At 41.4% G+C, this 22,940-nt stretch overlaps 2 protein-coding genes across 8 annotated transcripts in view; both read right to left on the reverse strand.

Annotated features, from left to right (window-relative positions):
* Positions 1-778: 778 nt before the first annotated feature.
* Positions 779-13,153, reverse strand: adamts1 (ADAM metallopeptidase with thrombospondin type 1 motif, 1). 2 transcript variants are annotated; one of them, XM_087236565.1, is made up of 9 exons: positions 13,113-13,153; positions 9,012-10,119; positions 6,774-7,114; positions 5,041-5,173; positions 4,502-4,959; positions 4,149-4,335; positions 3,897-4,075; positions 3,637-3,812; positions 779-2,759 (listed from the first exon to the last, which is right to left on the reverse strand). In XM_087236565.1, the coding sequence occupies exons 2-9, from the start codon at positions 9,583-9,585 to the stop codon at positions 1,727-1,729; spliced, it is 3,081 nt and encodes a 1,026-aa protein (XP_087092691.1). In that variant the 5' UTR covers positions 9,586-10,119; positions 13,113-13,153; the 3' UTR covers positions 779-1,726. The 2 variants fall into 2 exon arrangements, with proteins under 2 accessions (XP_087092691.1, XP_087092692.1); XM_087236566.1 differs by having other exon boundaries at positions 13,095-13,153.
* A 2,450-nt stretch (positions 13,154-15,603) lies between these two features.
* adamts5 (ADAM metallopeptidase with thrombospondin type 1 motif, 5 (aggrecanase-2)) overlaps positions 15,604-22,940 on the reverse strand; it is a 46,062-nt gene continuing 38,725 nt past the window's right edge. For 2 of the 6 annotated variants that reach the window (XM_087236174.1, XM_087236173.1), the window contains exon 10: positions 15,604-21,136. In XM_087236174.1, coding sequence (XP_087092300.1) covers positions 20,350-21,136 — 787 coding nt within the window. In that variant the 3' untranslated portion in view covers positions 15,604-20,349. 6 annotated transcript variants of the gene reach the window in all.

Below are 22,940 nucleotides of genomic sequence, written 5' to 3' on the forward strand. Positions count from 1 at the left end.
ATGTAAACAAGAATGTCAGGATGCATTTCATTAAAATGTGATGTTGGTACTTTTTTATTAATATCTTCAATCTCTTGTGTGGCGAAGCAGTGGCGCAGTAGGTAGTGCTGTCGCCTTACAGCAAGAAGGTTGCTGGGTCGGTAGTTCGAGCCTCGGCTCAGTTGGCGTTTCTGTGTGGAGTTTGCATGTTCTCACTGCGTTTGCGTGGGTTTGCTCCGCTTTCCCCAAGATGAATTGGGTAAGCTAAATTGTTTGTTGTGTATGAGTGTGGATGTTTCCCAGAGATGGGTTGCGGCTAGAAGAGTACCGCTGTGTAAAAACCTGCTGGATAAGTTGGCAGTTCATTCCCCTGTGGTGACCCTGGATTAATAAAGGGACTAAACCGACAAGAAAATTAATTTTTTAATAATAAATAGCTGTTAGATGTTGCTCTTAATTAACTTTCTTTGGATGGGAGTCAGTGAAAAATATTTCAGTGTACATGCAGTACCTTTATGAACCACTAGGTGGCTAGGATTTAGACCTAAAGATACACACTGAGCATGATTTGTAAACCATTCTTGACCACAGACACGCCTGCAGCCAATCAGAAATGAGGGGCATGTCTTGAAATGAAAGTAAGACATCCGAAAGGGGGCGTGGTCTTGTTGTGTTGTGGGCGTGTTTGACTTTGTGGTTTCAAATATCAATATTGTTCGGCAAAATTGCTTTAGTCCAACTTTAAATGCTTCAGTTTCACATATGACACACAAAATACGACACAATCTGGACAACATTGTTCCACAAATCAATGTGATACTTTATTCATAAACCTAAGGTCATAGATGTTGTATAAATACTCTAATATATTCTACATCCTTCAGTTATTTCAATAATAATAACAAACAGAAATACAATAATTGTAAAAAAAAAAGATTATATTAAACGGGCTGTACAAAAATAAATAACCTTTGGATAAGAAAAAAGTTACAAATATCTCATTACAAAACCTTCTCAGAAGGCAGGAGAGGATTACTTATGAAGTAGAAGCAGGAGAGAATCCCTCTCTACACACAATCACACGCATACATAAACAAGTAAACACACTCTCTCCGCAGATGTAGTAGAAACTATGCCCTTTGCTTTCCCTCCCCCTTAAAAACACGATCCCTCTTGATCAGGTATGGCTTTGCAGAACGGTGATCAAAGTAGGAAGCTACACGTGAAGCTTGTCTATGAGGAAATTGCGTAATACCTGTTGTGGTGTTTGATTAGCAGCATGTGTGCCTAGCTGAGGTGAGATTGGCACTGATTTTTGGCAAGAAAAAGACGTGGTAAATATGTGCTCAAGCCAGAGTTTGCAACGTTTAAATGCAGAACCACTAGAGGCCACTCTGGTGAATCAGTATTGCTCTGGACTCCGGCAAAACAATACTCCTGTACGCTATTTAATATTCAAAAAAGCTGTCTGTCTAGTCCCGCTCAGACAGTACAAAAATGCATAGCTGTTTCAATAATCGTCCAGCACACACACCCATGCATGTTGAAAAATAACCCAAAGCAGCATGTCCTCATCCTCCATCACAGACAGGTGCACAGTGTGCCAGCTTTGTGCCCTGTACCCAGTGTTAGATGAAACCCAAAGAAGTTTGGTTGCAGTCTCAGTCATACGGAGCCCTTTGAATCCAAGAACCTGTGTATTGGTAGGCACCAGATGCAACCTGCAAGGTTTTTAAACCCTCGGTTTTCAACAGGGAGTCAGATTGCACAAGTTCAGAAGAGGTCGTGGTCGATCCGTTGCATTGCAGCTGCTATTAGGCAAAATGTGACCATCATGTGTAATGCAGCTAAGTGTACGCTTGCGAAAGCCTCTACCGCATGTTCTGGAACATTCAGACCAGTTGCCCGGCAGCCAGAATGGGCAATCCTGCAAAGCACATTGCCGAGATGATGCAGGGCGCAACTCAACGCAGTCTTCAGATGGACGATGGTTATGATCAAGGCACATCACATCCCGCTTCTGGATCCCACCGCCGCAGGTTTTCGAGCAAGTTCCCCACTCACCCAAGAACCAGGCTGGGCAATCCTGCAAAGCACATTGCCGAGATGATGGAGGGCGCAATTCAACACAGTCTTCAGATGGACGACGGTTATGATCAAGGCACATCACATCCCGCGTCTGGATCCCACCGCCGCAGGTTTTCGAGCAAGTTCCCCACTCACCCAAGAACCAGAATGGGCAATCCTGCAAAGCACATTGCCGAGATGATGCAGGGCGCAACTCATCAACACAGTTTTTAGATGGACGACGTTTAGAATCAAGGCACATAACATCCCGCGTCTGAATCCCTCCGCCGCAGGTTTTCGAACAAGTTCCCCACTCACCCAAGAACCATTCAGCATCTACAGCTTTACTAATTGCGTTGATAGATGGCCGGTTTGAGCCATTGGGACGTGGAGCAAAGTAGCTATACTTGACACGAGGCCTAGGGGATTCACCGACTGACAACACCTGGATGGTCAAAGGCTCAGGTAAGGGAGCAAAGCTTCTCAGGCGCTCCAGAAGAACGGAGGAGCCGCTGTACCGCAGCAGAGCACCTTTCACAGAGATATCAGTCTCTAAAGTGGTCAACTTATAGTCGCCGTTCAGAAGGTAGGAGCCATCTTGCCGGCGGACTGCTAGGTAGCTGTTGTCTTGGCTACGGCCTCCAAAAGATCGCTGCTTGACATCTAGGTGTGTGGCACCAGCTGGAATCGTCACCACATCTTGGTAGCCCGGTCTAATGTGCAGAAACAAGCAAAGGTCAGTATCAACGGGAAGCTGAAAAGCTATTTAAGGAGTTACCCTAATGTTAAGTTATGTTCTGATCTTGTTCAGAACTCAAATGAAGTTACTTTAGATAGAATTCGAGAGCTTCCTTGTCATTTTTAGACAGCAAGGGCCCAAAGACATTCAATGTCCAGAAAAGAACCAAGACATTCAATGTGGCTTCATCAATCGAAGCTCCAAGAACTCGTTTTGTGCACCAAAGAAACTGTAAAAACAAGTCAATTTGCTGATGCCAGGGTCCATATTTACTATGAGCATTAAAACATTTTGCGTTAGAGTGAGTATTGTCGTATTGCTCAGAGCAGGGGTCACCAATCTCGGTCCTGGAGGGCCGGTGTCCCTGCAGGGTTTAGCTCCAACTTGCCTCAACACACCTGCCTGGATGTTTCAAGTATACCTAGCAAGAGCTTGATTAGCTTGTTCAGGTGTGTTTGATTAGGGTTGGAGCTAAAATCTGCAGGACACCGGCCCTCCAGGAACAAGTTTGGTGACCACTGGCCCAGAGTAAAGGCAAACTCTGACCTGATGTTAGAGACATAGATAAACTAAGTCATCATTACTGTTTTATGTTGGCACACAAAAGGTTTGTATGATTGCAGTTGAACCATTGAAGTCACACTGAATGTTTTGATAAGGTTTTGGTTCCTTTTCTGGACTTTGACGGTCTCTAAACCCTTGGTGCCAATGGTCGATAAAGGAGCTTAATTTGTGTCCTGAAGATGAACCAATCTCTCAGGCAAGTGATTAATAATAACATTATTTTCCCTTTTGAGTGAACTAATCTAAAGACTTCACTGGTAAAAACCTTGGTAAAGATCATGGCTTACCTAGCACGTTCCATTGATCCGGAAACTTTCTTGCAAGTTGATCCATCTCCTCCACAGATGCCACATTTGTCGAATCGTTTGTCGGATCCGATGACCCTGTCGCATCCAGCCTTTACACACTGTCCTTGGACACAGACTGAAGTGGAATCTGGAGTGCACGGTGTCCCATCAGCCACCTGTAGGCATCATGAGGAACCTTAGATTAAACACCATCCTTGCGTTAAACATCAACAAACTCTAAGGCAAGTAGAAACGCTCACCTTTGGCTTCAGAATGAAGAAGTAGCCCGTTCCCTTCGCTCGGCACACCAACTTGCAGCGATCCTTAGGAGAGACTCCGGCGTACTTCGGCACCCACTCAACACCCTCACCCGAGCCCAGTGACACCTGAGAGGAGAGGTCATTGTGTGCCAAACACTGCTCCTCACGGAAGGTCAAACCTGCGCAGATAAACACACCTGAGTATCGAGCAGCTTGCATCCGAATGCATCGGTTGACAAGACAATCCCTTACCATTGCTATCAGGGCAGGTCTCTGTGTTGCAGGAGCGGTACTGAATTCTCTTGCCCTCGCAGTATTTGCCTCCATTTTTGGGTCGGGGATTGACACAGTCCCTAAAAGAGTATTGCACGCCTCCTCCACAGGTACGTGAGCAGTCTCCCCAAGATCCCCACGATCCCCATCCACCATTGACGGGAGTCTAGATGAATAAAGATAAATTGTCAATCCCAAATCAGAATGAAATATGAGAACATGGCTGTGTGGCTTACAAGATTATTCATGGCTATTTCGGGTACGTTGATTAATGTACACTGTCCCTTGTTGTGAAAAGAAACTGAACAAATGGCAAACCAAATGGTCCTTACCTCATATTTGGCAGCCTCAGTCTTGCTCAAACACTGGCCTGCCATACAGTAGCTGTTAGACCCACAAGGCGTCCCATCAGCCCAAGGAAAGTTCTTGGTTTGGCAGACCAACAAGCCATTTGCAGAGGTGACAGTGCACCAAAGGGCGGCACAGGTGGAGCTCAGGTCAGGACAGTGCTGGGACTCCTCTCCGAATGTAAGACGGCATTGTCTATCAGCATCGTAAACCGATCCTGGCAGAGTTTGGGGCAGCTCCTCAGGCTTTTGGGGCTTGTCCAGTAAACACTGACCATGGCCATTGTCCAAGAATGATGTGACCATAAGAGCACTGCAAGGGGACCAGGGGTCTAACTGGTTTAGATTTGACAATGTTGAAGCCATCATGTGGGCACCCCATTGGTCCCCGTTAACACTGGCACATTGCTTGGCATCATCATGGGGCATGTTGAACACGTGACCTACAGCAGAAGCACAATTATTGATTAAGTTACACTTGCAAGGTTTGCAGTTCTGTGATTGAAGCATGGGGATGTACCTACCAAGCTCATGCGCAACTGTAAAGGCAGCCTGCAGACCGTCGTCTTCAATAATGGAGCAGCTTCGGTCTGGATCGCACGCGGTGCCAACATCTGCCATCCCCAGGGTATCGCAGGAGTGAGCTCCACAAAGATCCTGCATGCAACAGGGTTCATGTTAGGGTTGCAAGTTACTGGGGAAACATGTGATGTTGTTGCTGAGCATAGCGATGTTTCTTGCAATGTAACAATTCTCTAAATGAATCTAGTTAGGGCAAAGATAAGTGACGTCAAGGTGCAAATGCTAAGACTTTAAAACATTTGAAATGAGGGAAAATGTGGGCAGATATTCTGATTTGTGTTGGTTGTTGTAATTTTCCTCTCTTGGACTCACACACCAACCATGGAATTAAGTATTTACATGAGTAAATAACATACGAAATCAATGCAAACACACAAATAAAGGCAGATTATCGCTGTGTGAATGACATGGAATGCACGACACCTTTATTATGTATAACTGAACTCATGAAAAAAGTAAATTAGAGCGAGTGACGGGGTGTTTTGCGTTTTGGGTGAACTCAGCATTAGTATTTATTCTCAACTTTAGATTCACCGTTGAGCCACTCCAGCCAATAGTAGAATAGTATCTACTAAGGGCAGGTCTAAAGATAGTATGGCCTCATCTGATTGGTCTAATTTGAATATACAACCAATCAGGGCCAGAGCAAGCTCAACAGACGCTCTAGGACAGGGTTGCCCAAAGTTGGTCCTGGAGGGCCGGTGTCCTGCAGAGTTAGTTCCAACCCCAGTTAGACACTTCAGCTAATTAAGCTCTTTCTAGGTATACTAGAAACTTCCAGGCACGTGTGTTGAAGGAGGTTGGAGCTAAACTATGCAGGACACCAGCCCTCCAGGATTGAGTTTGGCCACCCCTGCTAGGCAAACTAAGATCATGCCACCCTCACAGGGTTTCGGTGGTGTCATGGATAAAGGTCAAGATGGGGGGTTGTTGATGTGGGATGTTTGGTGCCGCCCTGACTACTCTGCCGCACTAGGTAGCTGCCTAGGTTGCCTCTATGGACGCAACCCTGCAACTAATGCATGCAACACAGACACAAATTAAATGTATTGCACGCCTCTGCAATATAGATCAAATGTAAACCAGAGGTGACCAGCCCTGCTCCTCTTGCAGATCTCAGTTGCAACCCATATCAAACACATCTTCCTGTAATTATCACGTCCTATTCAGGGCCTAATTAACTAGTTCAGGTGTGTTTGATCAGAGTTGGAGATGAACTCTGCAGGAAGGTAGATATCCAGGAACAGGGTTGAGCACGCATAACGTAAACTATTATCATGGTAACATAGAAAATGTTCAGTGTGGTCATGCAGACGCTAAAACCGGTGTTTTCGCCTCATGATGTCAGTGTGCGCACTGTTTTCTCCTCTCTGATTGGCCGACATGGCTGCATTCACAGCATAACAGAAATTAGGCAAAATTCTGCATATCACAGCAAACGTGTCAATTATTTTGTGTCGTTCGCCCACGGGACGGTAATACGCTTCTGTCCTCACACTTGCATTGATTAGTAAGCGATTTACTGAATCCCCCTATTGGTGTGAACTCAGCTTAAGTGTATTTATCGCCCCCTGTTGGTTCGGTGTGCTCTGTACATACATCAGTGTGTTTTTCATGTAGACAGAGATGTTTTAAATACTCGTGTACATATGGACATGGCATTAGTGATGTTTACCTTTCTAGTGAACAGTACTGCGGTGTCGTAGTGTTCTGGGTGACGGTCGCTGGGTTGGTTGTGCTGTTTTTGCCATTGGCAGAAGCTCCTGAGGGTCAGCGCTGCATTGGTGGACACCTGAGGGCCGTGTTCTTCATCATGCACAACAAGTAGCTTCACGACTGCCAGAGTAATGGAATTATGGATGGTAGGATGTCGATACAGGCGAGAGGCCACCGCCATGATGGTCAGCAGATAAGGTTTGAGTTGAGCGCCATGAAACTCCGCCATTGACTGGTCTGCCACAATCATGATCTCCAGATATCGAGGCGTGGACACAAAGCGCCGAGATCGGTGGTGTGCTGGAGGATGACACAAACGTTAAAAACATTAAAAACCGAAATCATCTTCAGCCTTTTTAAAGACACGCTGTAATGCAAATCACTTTTATAAGGGGTTTAAACACAGCAGCGGTGTGTGAGTATCTCCAGCAGCCTCTAATGCTCAACATGAACTAATTGTGTTTATTATAATCAGACTTAATGACTGAAACACTGTGATTGACATTCTCCCTTTGTACGTGTCATCAGAGGGGGAAAGCCCCGCCCACTAGTGCCCATCTCTCCCTCATTAGCATAAACAGCAGTCCTAAGTAAGAAGCAGCCCGCCATTAGTAAAAGTGAACTGGAAACACAATGTCATCTGAACTTAAAGCGACAGACACCATAAGCATAATGTTATAATAGCTCACCTTTAAATGAAAGCATACAATACAATAATACTAATATATATGTTATACATATATTATCCATGCTGAGTACACTTTAAAAGGATGGTTCACGCACAGAAACAAGAATCACTGACAGATTCCTCATCCACAAGTGGTTCCAAACCTTTATGAGTTTCTTCTCTTCTGTTAAACACTAAGGAAGATATTTTGAAGAATGTTGTAAACCTGTAACCATTAGCATCCATGGTAGGAAAAACAAATAGCATGGAAGTCAAAAGTCAAAATATCTTCCTTTGTGTTCAACAGAAGAAAACAACCCAAATGGGTTTGAAACTAGTGGAGGGATAGTAAACGATGACTGAAATGTCATTTTAAGGTGAACTGTCCCTTTAACTAGCATGCTTTACTCCCTATTGGATGTCAGGTGATATGTGGGAGGGGCGATCTCACTCTTAAAGGAGACTTATCGGATAATTATTTAGTACATGCATAAGAGGGCGACACGCAGAAGATGATATGATCCATATTATTGGTGGATTTTTATGTAACCAACCAATTGTATGTTTAAATGGTGTTACATACATGTTTATATACGCTTAAACTCATTATATTGCATCACATGTAATAATCATACATGCATTTTGATTGTAAACAGTTGATAAAGTGATGAATTATTAGTAAAACTGAAGTGGGAGTTCTGTGTGGCGTGAGTTTGCTGACTTCTCCGTTTGCTTCTGCTCCGCCCCGCTAATAAACTTCTCCAAAACCTGCGCACTTTCACGTTGGCGGAAATACAAGCCGTGCACAGTCCTCCGGTGCTGATCTGCGCAACATGCGGTACCGGGAGCAGAGCTTCCACGTCTGCCCGCCTCCCCCTGCCCGTCACCCCGCGTCCCCTTCCCTCCTCCCGCAGGAGATTTCTGCTTGTCCAGTTAACCCTCGCCTCGCTTCTGGAGACGCTCATCTGCACTGAATAGAGGCTTATAATATTGAGATGCACCAGGAGAACTTCAGTGCTGTTAGCAGTGTATTTTACACGTACATCCCCTGTTAAACGCACAAAAAACGGTAAAAAAACCATTAAATCCATTAAGTTATATTAACGAATTTAAGTGGATTGAACATGAAACATTTATGTTATCCTAAAAAAATCCCATGAATTGTATTGTTTTAGGTCTTTTAAAAAGGTAGTACGAAAAAAGCATTATGTTTGAGTGCAGATCTCTCTCCAAACCGGCTTAATTCGCTCCGTATGCGCCAGCGCGCGCCGAGTCACCGAGTTTATTCAGGTTACCGGAGGCGTGCACGAAATATCACCGGATAAAACCTCCCAGTGTAAGGAGTAAAGAGGCAGATGAATGAAGAAAGTTCAATCTAAATAGTCAGATTTTCGTTACCCATCAAATATTAACAAACCAACCCTTGGGCGAATGTTTTAATAAGTAATGGGTTTTACTTAACCCAACAGCTGGTTCTGTTCATATTTGACCCAGCACTGTGTTTAGAGTGTTTAATTATGCACTATTTACCTTTAGACTCGGATGGTTTGGAATGGGTTGTGTGGGGTTTCTCGGTGACCCGCTCCTCCTCCTCATTCACGCCGCACTTGGAGCCGCTCTCCTCGGCCAGGATCCCCGGTGTCCTGCGGCGAATGGTGTGGGTGTCTCGGTCTGTAGCTGCTCCGGTGGAGTTCTCAGGCTGGATGAAGTACTCTTCCCCGCCGACAGAGAAGCCTCCGTGCAGTCCTTTGCACAGATTAATCGCCGCGGAGGAAAGTTCATCTCCGTTTACGGTTCCCGAGAAGAAGCATCGCGCCTCTCCAGCGCTGTCAAACTCACCGGTCTCCGGTTTCCCCACCATCTGGAACACAAACCCAGGCGCCAGAAAGGTCTGGTCCGGTTCCAACGCCAACACCATCCGCTTTCCAAAGACATCCAAGCGATAGATGCGTTTCTCAGAGTCCTCCTCCCGGGATTGCTTTGTGTGTCCTGGTTGTGTGTCCAGACGCACCGGCAGCACGGAGCTCTCCTCCCACGCGCTCTGCGCCGCGTTTACGCACAGGGCAAACCCAGCCAAACTCAACACCACACGCAAAAAAGACATTATATTCCTGTTAAGTTCTCAAGAGACAAAATATCCTCACAAAGTATTTGACTCCTATATATATATATCTCATAAAACCAATCCCAAATCCACAGCTGAAGCACTTAAAAAGTGGCAATAAATAAAGTGTTGGCAGTCTGTAGCAGCAGTGTGTGTCTCTCCTTCTGTCTCTGACCCAGAGTCCCGGCTCTCTATATATGCAGGAGCGCAGGACCACCCCTTTCCTGGAGCCCCTTTGATCTGAGTGAGCAGCCGAGTTCTGGAGCTCCGCCACGGCCATCAATCATCACAGCACCGCGCTTCTCTGCGGAGCTCCTGAAAACTCCTCATCCGTCTGTCTGTCTGCTGCTGGGCATCTCCAGCACTTATGTAACTCATAAAGTCCAGAGTTAAGAGCACTAATCAGTCAGTTTAACGCGGGGTTAGTGAGGACATCAGGGGGAGAGTCTTGGTTCTCCATGCTGGTGACTGGAGCGCGGCTGCCGGAGGAAGAGCAGGATCTTCGGCTGCTGGGGAAAAGCGCTCCGCGGTGCCCTTAAGGTGGAGAACCAGAGATCATCATCCAAACATTCATTCATTCATTCATTTTCTTGTCGGCTTAGTCCCTTAATTAAACCGGGGTCGCCACAGCGGAATGAACCGCCATCATCCAAACACTACATCAATAAAAACCAGCAGATAATGCGGTGGAGGAAATGTGTTGTGCTATAATTTAGAATAAAACACAATATAATATAATTTAAACTGTTATTATGACAAAGCAATTAGCTGCTTTACTTAAAAAAATGAATATACAGGTTATATCTGGATACTAAGGTGACAAATTAATCATGCACATATTTAATTTACTTAATAAATTGAAGGCAACTGGTAAACTGCTGGATTTTTATAGTGAGGGAACATCAGAAAATTAGTCCAAAGTGTCCAGAGCTAAAAGAGCATCATGAATGTATAGAGTGGAGCTGTTTAACATGATCAAGCACACTTATTATAATTAAACTCCATATTTTACCATGCATTTAGATATGAATAATTGTATGCACTTTAATTAAAGGTAAATGTTAAGCAGTGAGCACATTTATACATAATTATACGAGTTATTATGAACTAATGAGTGGTTTTAGGTCAGTCATCATGCTGAGAGAGTCGACAGTCCACCTTAAATCTTATTAGTGACTGGCTGAGAGTTTAAACCTCTGCGTGAAGTTCAACATCACACCACCAGAGGGCGGCAGAACACAACAGTTCATTCATTCACTCCTGCAGATCAGTATAGTGCAAACACACCTGTTTATAGATTCCTTGTGATCTTAAAGACACTGATTAGCCTGTTCAGGTGTGTTTGACTAGTGTTGGAACAAAACTCTGCAGGGACACCGGCCCTCGAGGATCAAGTTTGCCATCCCTGGTATAGTGCATTACAGGCTGTCCTGCTTAATTCATGCATTCATTTTCCTTCGGCTTAGTCCCTTTATTCATCAGGGAATGAATAACAACTTTTCCAGCATATGTTTTCCTTCCAGCTGCAACCCAGTACTGGGAAACACCCATGCACACTCCTGTTTAGTCGTATTGTAAATTTGTTTATTTATCAAAAATGAATGCATATTATCTTCTCTCTCCCCCGTGATTTGCATAAGACAGACACTAAAATGTGCAGTGCAATCAGTCCTATTTAATGTTTTATTTTCCAGAGGGAAATTATCATCCATTTTTAAGGTTTTCCAATAGACAGCCACTAAAACGGACATTTATTCGCGCCACAATCCTGCCTTCATATTGAAAACAGGAATCACTTGCTGACCGATTAAAACACTGAGTTTAAACCACTTTGATGTATTTATTTACAATACAGAAATTCAGAATAAGTATGTTTTTCATTATCATATGTTTTATAATGTATAAAATATATAATGTTTTTCATTATATGTATTTCATTATCGTCATAAAATGTGCTACGCTAAATTCAAGATGAACATTACTCCACACACATATAGACATTTTATTTAAAGCTAGACTTTATTTGACCTATAAACTAAATATTTAGAGGACGCCATCAGACTTTGGGCTAAACCTTGGACAAACTTAAAGGTTTACTCATTTGAATCAATGAGACATCAAAAAGCAGAAACGTCTGGTTCCAGGTCCCATTTTTATTTTTTTAATTATTATTGTTATTTTTTTAATTATATAAGTTTATTTGGCTGATTTTTTTGGCTTGGAAATTTGTTATATATATATATATATATATATATATATATATATATATATATATATATATATATATATATATATATGTTAGTTAATTTTATTTTATTATTTTTATTTGTTTTAGTATGTCCTTGTCATTACTCTTCAGTTTTTCCTTTCTATTGACACTATTGTTGTTATTGCTGGCACTATTATTAATACTATTATTTAGGAACCTGTATATCGGTTATTGCATGTACATCTACGCACTTTGCTATATGCTGATTGTCTACGGCATGTTTTTCTGTGTTCGAAAAATTCAAAATAAAAGAAAAAATTCATGAAAAACAAAACTAATATTTAGATGAAATAAATATAATTTATTTTGCAAACTAATTTTTAGAAGTACAAACACTCTTGCAGCATCTCAAGTAGTACTAGTGTGAACATGTATAATAATTACACAAGTGTTAGAAAATAACAAGACACACAGTGGGTCACCTTTATCTGTGTGGGTTAATGACTTTATTATTATTATTTTCTAAAAAAAACGCACTTTCTATTAAAAAGAAAGTCAGTTTAAGATGTCAAACAGCAGGTGGCGCTGCAACATCACTCCTGAACTCAGTCTGTTCACAACAACTATATTTACCGCACACGTTTTCTCATTACAGGCAATAACACTGAATTATATGATGTTTTTACAGTAGATATCAAGGCAGAAGTTAATTCAAAGTCATCAATAAATCAAAAATGTTTAGCACATTGTTAGTTTTAGGCAGGGTGATAATTTCAGATTAACCCTGCTAACTTAATCCCCTCTGAAGAACGTTAAAACAAAATGCATAGGGGTCAGCTTTATAAATATTTAGAAATCTCTGATCTGTATCTTAAATAATATTATTGATAATTAAAATTATAGATAATAAATATATATATTTGACCACCCCTAAAATGGTTCATACCATTTTGAACGCATAATGGCGCCAATCAGTCTGAGGGAAAATAATCGTGTAATGAATCGGCAGATCTAGAGCACCGAAAGACATTGTAGGTGTTCACAACAAGACAGTTTAGTCGTAAAATATATATTTATCTCGATATATAACTTAAAAGTAAAGCTAAACTAGACAAAGAGTTTATAGTTTGATCAACAGCAACCTCTTAATGAGCTAATCAGAGGATACATTAGGTCATAATACACTAAATAACCCTCCAAACACCAAAGAGAAGACCTACGTTTTATTAATAGATTTAACTATAATTTTTTAACAAATACATCAAATTGATTCGCTCAAGCATGAACTACATAACATTACCAAAAAAGTTGGTACCACCTGCTTCTGCTCTCCTCTGATGACGACAGTAGATTGGACGAAACGTGCTTAGCCACGCCCTTCCAAATGATAGTACGCTGCAAGCGAGAGATGAGAGGAGGAGCTCAAAAATTAAACCCCGCCTCCTACTCGATGTCTATTTTACTTTTGTTTTTTAAGTCAGTTCAATGGAAAGAAAATATCAATACACAATTTTAAGCATTTTATAATTTTTTTAAATATAAAAAAGTAACCAATATATTTATTCTTTAAGACAATTTCCTATTAGTGAGTTTAAATACACAAAAATTCAGTTTAATCTACACTTTCGGTTTTAAGAGAGGAATTTGTTCATACATAATGTGCCTGAATATATGCAATATTTAACAAAATAGATGTAAATAATGTGAATATATAGAGAGTCAAATCCTGTGTGTTAATTGAATTAAATAATGCTTTAATTGCATATTAAATGTAATATTTTAGAAAAATCGAATACAAAAAAATTGTATTCCTAATGTTATTAATCAAGAAGTGAAGATATAAAATATTATTATTTATTTGATCCATTATATCTGTGTTGTCATCAGGGTTCATACACATTTATTACTTAAATTCCAGGATCTTTCCATGACTTTTCCAGCACTTTCAAGTACATTTTCATGACCTAATGTTTAATTTATTGTCTATGTATACATGGTAAATAATAATAATAAACAATGCGCATTTAAACACACATAAAACACACAACAATCTATTTAGTTTGAATTTATTTTGGATATCTATTGTATGTAAGATTTATTTGGATAATGCTTACACATGGCAGCTCATTCCCGCTGTGCCACCTCTGAAATTAAGACTAAGCCGAAGGAAAATGAATGAATGAAAGCTTACGCAGCGTTCATAATGTGAGACCATGTTTTTGGCCTAAGACAGAAAAGAAGTAAAGACAACTAACCAATGTTCAAGTTTACAGATGTTAGTTAAGCTAATTTCCATGACTTTTCCAAAACTTTGTGGGTTTTTCTATTTTTCCAAAATGTTTTAGTAAAGCATACACTTATATACATCTGGTTTATATACACTATGAACAGCAGATACGCTAATTATTCTCTTTATTCTCTATTTCCACCTGGGATACTCATCCTGAGGTCCTCAGATTATGCAGAGTCACTGATTGGATCCAAGACCAGCGACGAGATGATCCCAAGATTTCCATAATCCGGGACCAGGCCGTATCCTGAGCAGCTGCTGCGCTGGTGGTCATGGAGGAGTGAAGAGCATGAGACTGATTCCAGTGATGCTCCAGGGACAGACGAGTCTTCGCTGAGGCCAGCTTCCAGCCTCCACCGCTGAGACTGCAGCTCTGCACAAGACTTTTGGCCAGCGGAGAAATTAAAATGGTCGTCTGGTTTCTCTTAAGGTTTTTTTCTTCGCTCTCCTATCGGTGAAGTTTTTTTCGCCACTGGCTCGCATGGTTCAGGATCGGTTGAGCTATGCATCGATAAATCTGCTCTTCAGTGACTCTCAGTAATGACATTAAAGCACACTGAACTGAGCTAAACTGAACTGAACTTAAACACTAAAAACTGAACCACACTGTTCCAGTTACTATGACCATTTATGTGAAGCTGCTTTGACACAATCGACATTGCAAAAGCGCTACACAAATAAAGCTGCATTAAATTGAACTTTTCCAGTCCTGGAAAATGCCCTGTCAAAATTCACTGACTTTTCCCGGTTTTTCCATTAAACGTTCACAGCGTTATCATTTATACATTTCAGAGAACATTCAAACACAACATTTCCATAATATCCCATAATATTATATATCATCCCATAATATTTGCATAATGACTAAATGGAACATTCATTAAACCTTTTTTTAGCTATTATTTGCATATGCAAAAATATATGAATTATTATTATTATTAATTTAATATATTTTAACCTTAACGAGTTATTGGGTTTAGGGGGGAAACACTTTTCCACACAGGGCCATGTGTTTTGTTTTCCCCTTAATAATTCATTCCTTCATTTTCCTTTGGCTTAGTCTCTTTATTCATCAGGGATCACCACAGTGGAATGAACCACCAACTATTCCAGCTTTTGTTTTATGCAGCAGATGCCCTTTCAGTACTGGGAAACATCTATACAGTCTTACAATCACACTCAAACAATACGGCCAATTTAGTTCATCAATACCCCTAGAGCGCATGTGTTTGGCCTGTGGGGGAAACTTGTGTTATCTTTGACTATTATTTAAATTAGTTTGATGATCTGATATGTCTGATACATTTTTGTTTATCTGTATAACATGATTACATTCTGCAGAGTAATGCACTGCACTGCATTGAATTATTATAAATGAATGCACACGCGAGGTGTGATGTTGATGTGTTGAGTGTCAGGCTTATCTAATATTCCTCATTTACTATAAAACCCCCTCAAACATGTATTAGTTTAATTTGAGATGATGATCGGACAGAAATGAATCAATAAAACGTGATGATTTAAATATAGCGCTTTGTTTTATATACACATGTGTTCATGAAACGGCTAAAACACACACATTTATGCTATTCTGCTCATTCATCATAGTCCTAGTTAAATAGTACTGATGAGACACATGACCAGAACAATAAATAAACTCATCATGTCACTTTTGTTTAGTTTTTTTTCACATAGAAGTTTTACAAACAATAAATTATAAACTCAGTGCGGTGTGTTCTCAGTCATACGGCCATCGGGAACGGGACATGAAGCAGACGAAGCGCTGCAGCTTTACAGACAACACTGAACACTTTACTTGAAGAGGCGTTCATAAGACCCTTTATAATCAAGACCTGACATGTTATGAATGTGAATGAGATCTTATGCAGGTTTACATTGCATATCTGCTCAGGTATGTAGTTTTAAATGCAAAGATGACACTGTTTGTTATGACAACTTGACTTATTCAAATACAGCACAACCTGTTTTTGTCTTTGTTAGGACAACTTGACATTACCCAGACAACAAAACCTGTCATAAATCTGTCATAAACATAATAGTCACGAAGCCATTATAAATATGTCATAATTTTTATAACAGCATCATTAATATATATGCATTTTGACCTCAACTTCAGTGGTACAAGCTGAATTTGTCATTTAAATGTCATTAAATATTATTGACGCTCTTATATAATGATTTGACAGAGTAATGACGCTTATAATGACGCATATTATTGACAAATGCAGTGAAAACACAGTGAATGACACAGCTATAATGCCTTATGATGATCATGTTTATGACAGATTTATGACAAGTTTTGTTGTCTTGATAACGTCAAGTTGTCATGACGAAGAGAAATAATGTTGTCATAACAATGTCATAACTGAACAAATGACAATTAATGACAGTTGCTATAAACATGCATAGAATTTGTCACAGGTTGTCAACAAACACTGTCATCTTTGCTTTTAAAATGTCACGACTGAGCAAATGAGATCTAACGACAGCTGTTATAAACATGCATAAGATCTCAGTCATATTCATGATGGCTTATGTCATGTTTATAAAGGTTAACGACAGTCTTATGAACGCCTCTTCAAGTAAAAGTCTCAAACACTGATTAAACAGGATATCGAAAGCAAAACAGTGCATGAGAAAGTGGAACTTGTCATGAAGCATTATGATATCATACATGAAGAGTTCATGTAGATTTTAAAGAGACAGTACACCCAAATATGGAAATCCCCAAATTTGCGTCAGGAATGAATCCTTTTCATCTGTTCAGAATTGCAGCTTATGAAATGCAAAGATAGATGGAACTTTTAATGTTCATTTAAAGAGACGGCGCACCCAAATATTAATATTTCAACTTAGACTCATTCTAAATAACGTACCCCTGTATATATTTCTGGAGAGCGCCAAATACATCCCAGAAGCTACAATATTTTGCAGTTTTTGTGAATCCACCTGAGGGCGCTGTGTACACTTTTACCAATCTCAAATTTCTCTCTTGAATGCCATTCACGCCAGCTGTCCTTGCGTAAATCCACCAGAGGCTGCCTGACTGACCAACTGACCTCCTTTCCTAAACCCAACCAATAGTGTTTTCAAAAGCAACCCAAAAAAAAGAAAAGCCGCCTGATTTTTACCACGTTTTCAGATTTGACCACATTTTCACCCTGTTATTTACTTGTGTATTTTATTTTATGGCTTCAGTTTTTTGTCTTTCCTGCTTTCTGGAACTTCTTCACAGAACTCAAACCCAATCGTCATGGTCAACTCCTCTCTGCGCCTCAAGACCACCGATGTACACGGCGAGCCACTGAACAAACTGGTAACACTGAGGGAAAGCCGTCCACACGCCGGTAAGTGGTCAGCTGGTAGTGAGAAAAGGATATATATCGTTAGTTTTAAAGATGAAATACAGCCATACGCTCCTCTGGCTACTTAATACATGATCTTCAGAAATGTATATAGGGCTACATGTTCAGAATGAGCCTGTGTTCAAATGTTCGCTCAACATTTCCATGACTCAAATCTGAGTTTGTTTTGTTGAACAGTGAATATACTGACATACTGATTGATGTTGGAAAAAGCTTTGACTTTTTTGTTCCAAGTATGGACGTCACTAGCCGCTTCAAAATATCTTGTATTGTGCTCAACAGAAGTTCAGTGAATGCATGATGAGGAGAATGTTCATTTAAGGGTGAACTGTCCCTTTAAATGAAACACATTTACTGAATACTGCAGTTCTGCCATTATAGATTTTAAAGAGACAGTACACCCTTATATGGAAATGCCCAAAATTTACGTCAGGAATGAATAATTTTCATCAGTTCAGAATTGCAGCTTATGAAATGCAAAGATAGATGTAACTTTTAATGTTCATTTAAAGAGACGGCGCACCCAAATATGAATATTCCAACCCAGAGTCATTCTGAAAATGTACCCCTGTATACATTTCTGGAGAGCGCCAAATACGTCCCAGGAGCTACATATCTTTTGCAGTTTTTGTTTTCGTGAATTCACCAGAGGGCGCTGTGTACACTTTTACTGATCTCAAATTTCTCTCGCGAGTGCCATTTGAGCATGCTGTTCTCACGTAAATCCACCAGAGGCCGCTGTTGACTGACTGACCAACTGACCGATCCCTCCACCAACCTCCTTCCCAAACCCCAACCAATAAGCAACCCCAAAAAAAGAAAAGCCGCCTGATTTTTTATCAAGTTTTCAGATTTTACCACTTTCTCACCCAGTTATTTACTCGCTTATTTAATTTTATTGCTTCTGTTTTTGTTTTTTACATGCTATCTGGAACCATTCTTCATCGGACTCGAACCCTGTCGTCATGGTCGACTCCTCTCTGCACCTCAAGACCACAAACGTAGGCAGCAAGCTACCGGACAAACTGGTAACAGCGGAAAAGCCGTCCACACGGAGGTTTTAAAGACGAAATGCAGCCATACATAGCTCAGGCTACATAATTCGCAATCTCCAGATATGTATACAGGGCTACGTGTCCAGAATGAGCCTGTGTTGGAATGTTCTGTCACTATTTCCTCATTCACTTGATCCAAACCTGAGTTTGTTTTGTTGAATAAACTGTTGAATTCAGTGAATAAACTGAATAATGTCGGAAAAACGTTTGTTTGTTTTGCTGTTCCTACTATGGACGCTGCTTCAACACATCTTGTATTGTGTTCAACAGAAGTTCACAACCAGCGTGAATACAATAATATTAAATGTTGATATTTGGGTGCACTGTCCCTTTAAATGAGACACGTTTACTGAATGATGACATGGTTAAGCTTATTTTTAATTATTGATTAAATGACTGATTTAATTGTATATTTCTTAATTCCTACATCTTTTATCTTGCAGTTCTGCCATTATCATGAAGAAACACTTCTGAGAGACGTCACGATAACCTTCTCAAGCGCCCTGAAAATCCATTACAAAAACAAGCTCCCGCAGTGTGACGCGTGAAGCATGAAGACAGGATTTTCTTCAGCTTCAGTTTTCAGTCTCGGAGAAATGTACAGGAGCTGCTCAGTTTGCAGACAGAAACACATGGAGCTCTACATTTGTCCAGTTTAGCTTCCACAGCATTCATCAGTCTCAGCTAAAGGGGTAGTTCACTCAAAAATGCACATTTCCTCATCGTCTACACACACTAGCACACATTTCTTCTTGTTTTGAGACACATGTATGCACGCACACACATATGCACGCACACACATACTCATACATACACTGATACACACAGACAGACATGCACACACACACACACACACACACAGGAGGATGTTGTAGATGTGTTGTTCACACAGACAGCGCTGCACAGAATCACTTCTGACGGTCAGTTTCACACACAGTCAGCAGTCAGTTCAGCTTTATCCAGTGTGCTGCTGCACTGACATGAATGTTTTGTGAAACTACTTTTTATTGTCAGTGTGACCCGAAGGGGCGTGTCATGTTAACCAGAGGAGTGGCTTTGTCAAAAGGGGCGTGGTTTAAAGTAGCCACACCTAAAGCTCCTCGTCTGATTGCGAACATGAGCAGAATCTACAGTGATTCTGTTTCATGGCATTAACACAATCTTTCTTTCCTTCTGTTGAACACAAAATAAGATACTGCGAAGAATGTTCAGTCGTTTACACTCAGAGCAACAGCAAAACATGACCATTTAAAATTGTAGGTGAAAAAGTGGCCACACTCGAATCTCTCATCCGACTGCGAACAGAATCCACAGTGACTGTTTCACAACATTATCTTTGTTTCTATGTTTGAATGAACCAAAGAGGCGTGTCATATTGACCAGAGGTGTGGCCTTGTCAAAAAGGGGCGTAGCTTAAACCAACCACACCCAAATCACCTCATCCGACTATGAGCAGAGTCCATTTACACAATCTTTGTTTGTTTGAGTGAACCTAAGGGGCGTGTCATGTTGGCAAGAGGTGTGGCTTTGTCATAAAAGGGCGTGACTTAAAGTAGCTCCTCGTCTGACTGAAATGCGAGCAGAATCCACAGTGATTGTGTTTCACGGCACTTACATAACCAAAGGGGCGTGTCATATGGGCCAGGGGTGTGGCTTTGTCATAGGGGCGTGGCTTCAAGCAACCACACCCGAATCTCCTCATCCATCTGCGAATGGGAGCAATATCCACATTGATTGTGTTTCACGGCATTTTACACAAACCCTACTGTACTGCACGTCCGTGATGCTCCACACGTCGCTCTTTTCCCGGGAGAGTTCATCAGATCAACACTTTTTAATCAGGCAGTGTTTGAAGGCTGACGGCCGGGCGCTGAGCGGGCAGTTTTTAGACAGTTTCCCGTTAGCGTCTTTACACTGAACTGTGCGACTCTGCCAGCCCGTATCGCAAGTTCTGGAGCAGCTCATCCAGGGGCCCGTCAGCCAGCGCGGGAATTTCGGACTCTCCGTCGTTGGAGGAACGTCAGATGTAAACGTTACAAGTTCTGCTGACGATAAAGAAGCGACAGTGGGCGGAGCTTCAGGAGGCGTCCTAGGTGGAGCTTCAGGTGGTATTCTGGGCGGAGCTTCTGGGGATGTCCTGGGCAGAGCTTCAGGAGCCATCCTGGGTGGAGCTTCAAGTGACATCCTGGGCGGAGCTTCAAGTGACATTCTGGGCGGAGCTTCAAGCGACATTCTGGGCGGAGCTTCAGGGGAGGTCCTGGCTGGGAGTGGCGTTTTGCGAGGCATGAAAAAGCTGTAGCGTATATCCAGCGGTTTTTTAGCATCGGTGGATAAAATCTGCACTAACAGGCTCTCCTGGAGGGCGGCGGGGCCCATGCTGTGGAAAGCCTCGTCCCGCTGGCTCCAGCCGGTGTAGTTGAGGACAGAGCCGTTGAGCGGGATGATGGTTTCAGAGGTGGAGATCATCAGTTTGCCGTTCAGCAGATAATCTCCGCCGGGTCGCCGCAGCGCTAGGTATGCTGTGTAGCGCGACTGGCCTTTAGCTTTATACTGACGCACCTTCAGATGAGTCGAACCCTCGGGAATCTTCACCACGTCAGTGTAGCCCTTACTGGAGGACACAGAGATTAGAGGGATAAAGGTTATCAGGTTAAAAACTGCTCACAAAAATGCACAGCAGAAATGCTCTGGTCTTTATTCTAGTCTTAATATCTAAAGATTCCTAAATCAAAGAGCATTTTCATTTCATTTCATAGACAGAGTGATGGACAGAGGCCAGTGGGTGAATTTGGCCAGGATGCCGGGGTTAAACCCCTACTCTTTTTCAAAGGAAATCCTGGAATTTTTAACGACCACAGAGAGTTGGGACCTCGGTTTAACGCCTCATCCGAAAGACGACGCTCACTGAGCAGTATAGAGTCCCTGTCACTATACTGGGGCGTTGGGACCATAGAATATATGGACGTAGTGTCCGTGACGGCACCCATAGGTTTCTAAAGAGCGCAAAAGAAGCCACAAGTAGGCGCGGCCAACCGTCGCCATTTTGTTCGCGTGTAATCACACCCACGGCGGGATACCAAACAAGGGCAAAGAGGCGGAGAGTGGGCGGAGCTACAGACGCATGCTGCATTTAGCTTGGACCTGGTTCAGACACACTTTACTTTAGGAGAACGCTTAATACTTTATCACCTGCGACTCGTTTGTGTTCTGACCACTTGTGCTTGGTTGTACACTATATCAATAAAGTGTTTAGACTTTTAAACACACTGCTGTAACACATTGAGCCACTAAACATTGTTCTTATGACGTTTCTCTTATGACGAAATTACTTCCAAACACTTCAGATATAGTCTGTGTTAGTTAATGTAAGACTATTGATGAACTCCAGCTTAACCCTGTATGACAACGCTTCAGATGACTGTTCTAGAGCCTACAGCTAATCAATCTGACAGATTCTGGAGTGCATTACAGCTCTAAATATAAACGATAAATGATCTTAAATAAAACAAACACATGTATAGAGATGGTATATAAGTATATAACTTTATTCACATGGGAAACGGAGGCCACGTGAATGGTTTGTGAGCACAATTAAGTGCACTCAGCATGCCATGCCATCTAATAATTGTAGGAAACAAGTCCAAAAGGCAGTCGACTGTGTAAAGCCACATAAAACAACACAGAAATATGATAAATATGCCGAGTTCAGTGGCTAATCTGCAGGATTCAGCTGAGGTGATGTGACGGCGACCAACGAGACCTAGCTGTCACTCAAGTGGCCACGCCCTTAATTATGCAAACTTAATATAACTTAATATAAAGGAAACGGATGAGTTATTAAAATATTCACCCCCTCACAGTTGTCATGGAGGGTAATATTAGCTGTATTAGCCAAAATCTGTTTTTGTAGCAGGCTGTAAACACCTTTTTATTCTGCTGTAAAGTTGGCCATTCTAACAGTGGGCTCAATTGAATTTTGCTCTGTTTTGGAGGCAGGAGCGGCAGGACTAGCCGAAATTCAGATGAATTGCAGTTTTAGTTACTTCCGTACTGGCTTCCTGAGGGAGAGCGGGAGGTTGCCGCTTGGTTGGGGCCCACACAGACCGCAGGTTGAGCGCCCCCTGCTGGCCTCACTAGCACCACTTCCATTAAAAATAAATTAAAAATAAATGTTAAAATAAATTTGTTTATATATATATTTTTTCCAATTTCAGTTTTAAGAAGAGAATAAAAAACATTTCTAAACATAATAGTTTGTTTTGTAGACAATTGACAACAAATATTGCTGAAGGGGGCTAATAATATTGACCTTAACATGGCTTTAAAACAATTAAAAACTGCTTTTATTCTAGCTAAAATAAAACAAGTAAGACTTTCTCCAGAAGAACAAATATTATAGGAAATACTGTGAAAGA

The sequence above is a fragment of the Danio rerio genome, chromosome 1, assembly GCF_052040795.2.
Source record: "Danio rerio strain M-AB ecotype USA chromosome 1, GRCz13ab, whole genome shotgun sequence".
NCBI lineage: Eukaryota > Metazoa > Chordata > Actinopteri > Cypriniformes > Danionidae > Danio > Danio rerio.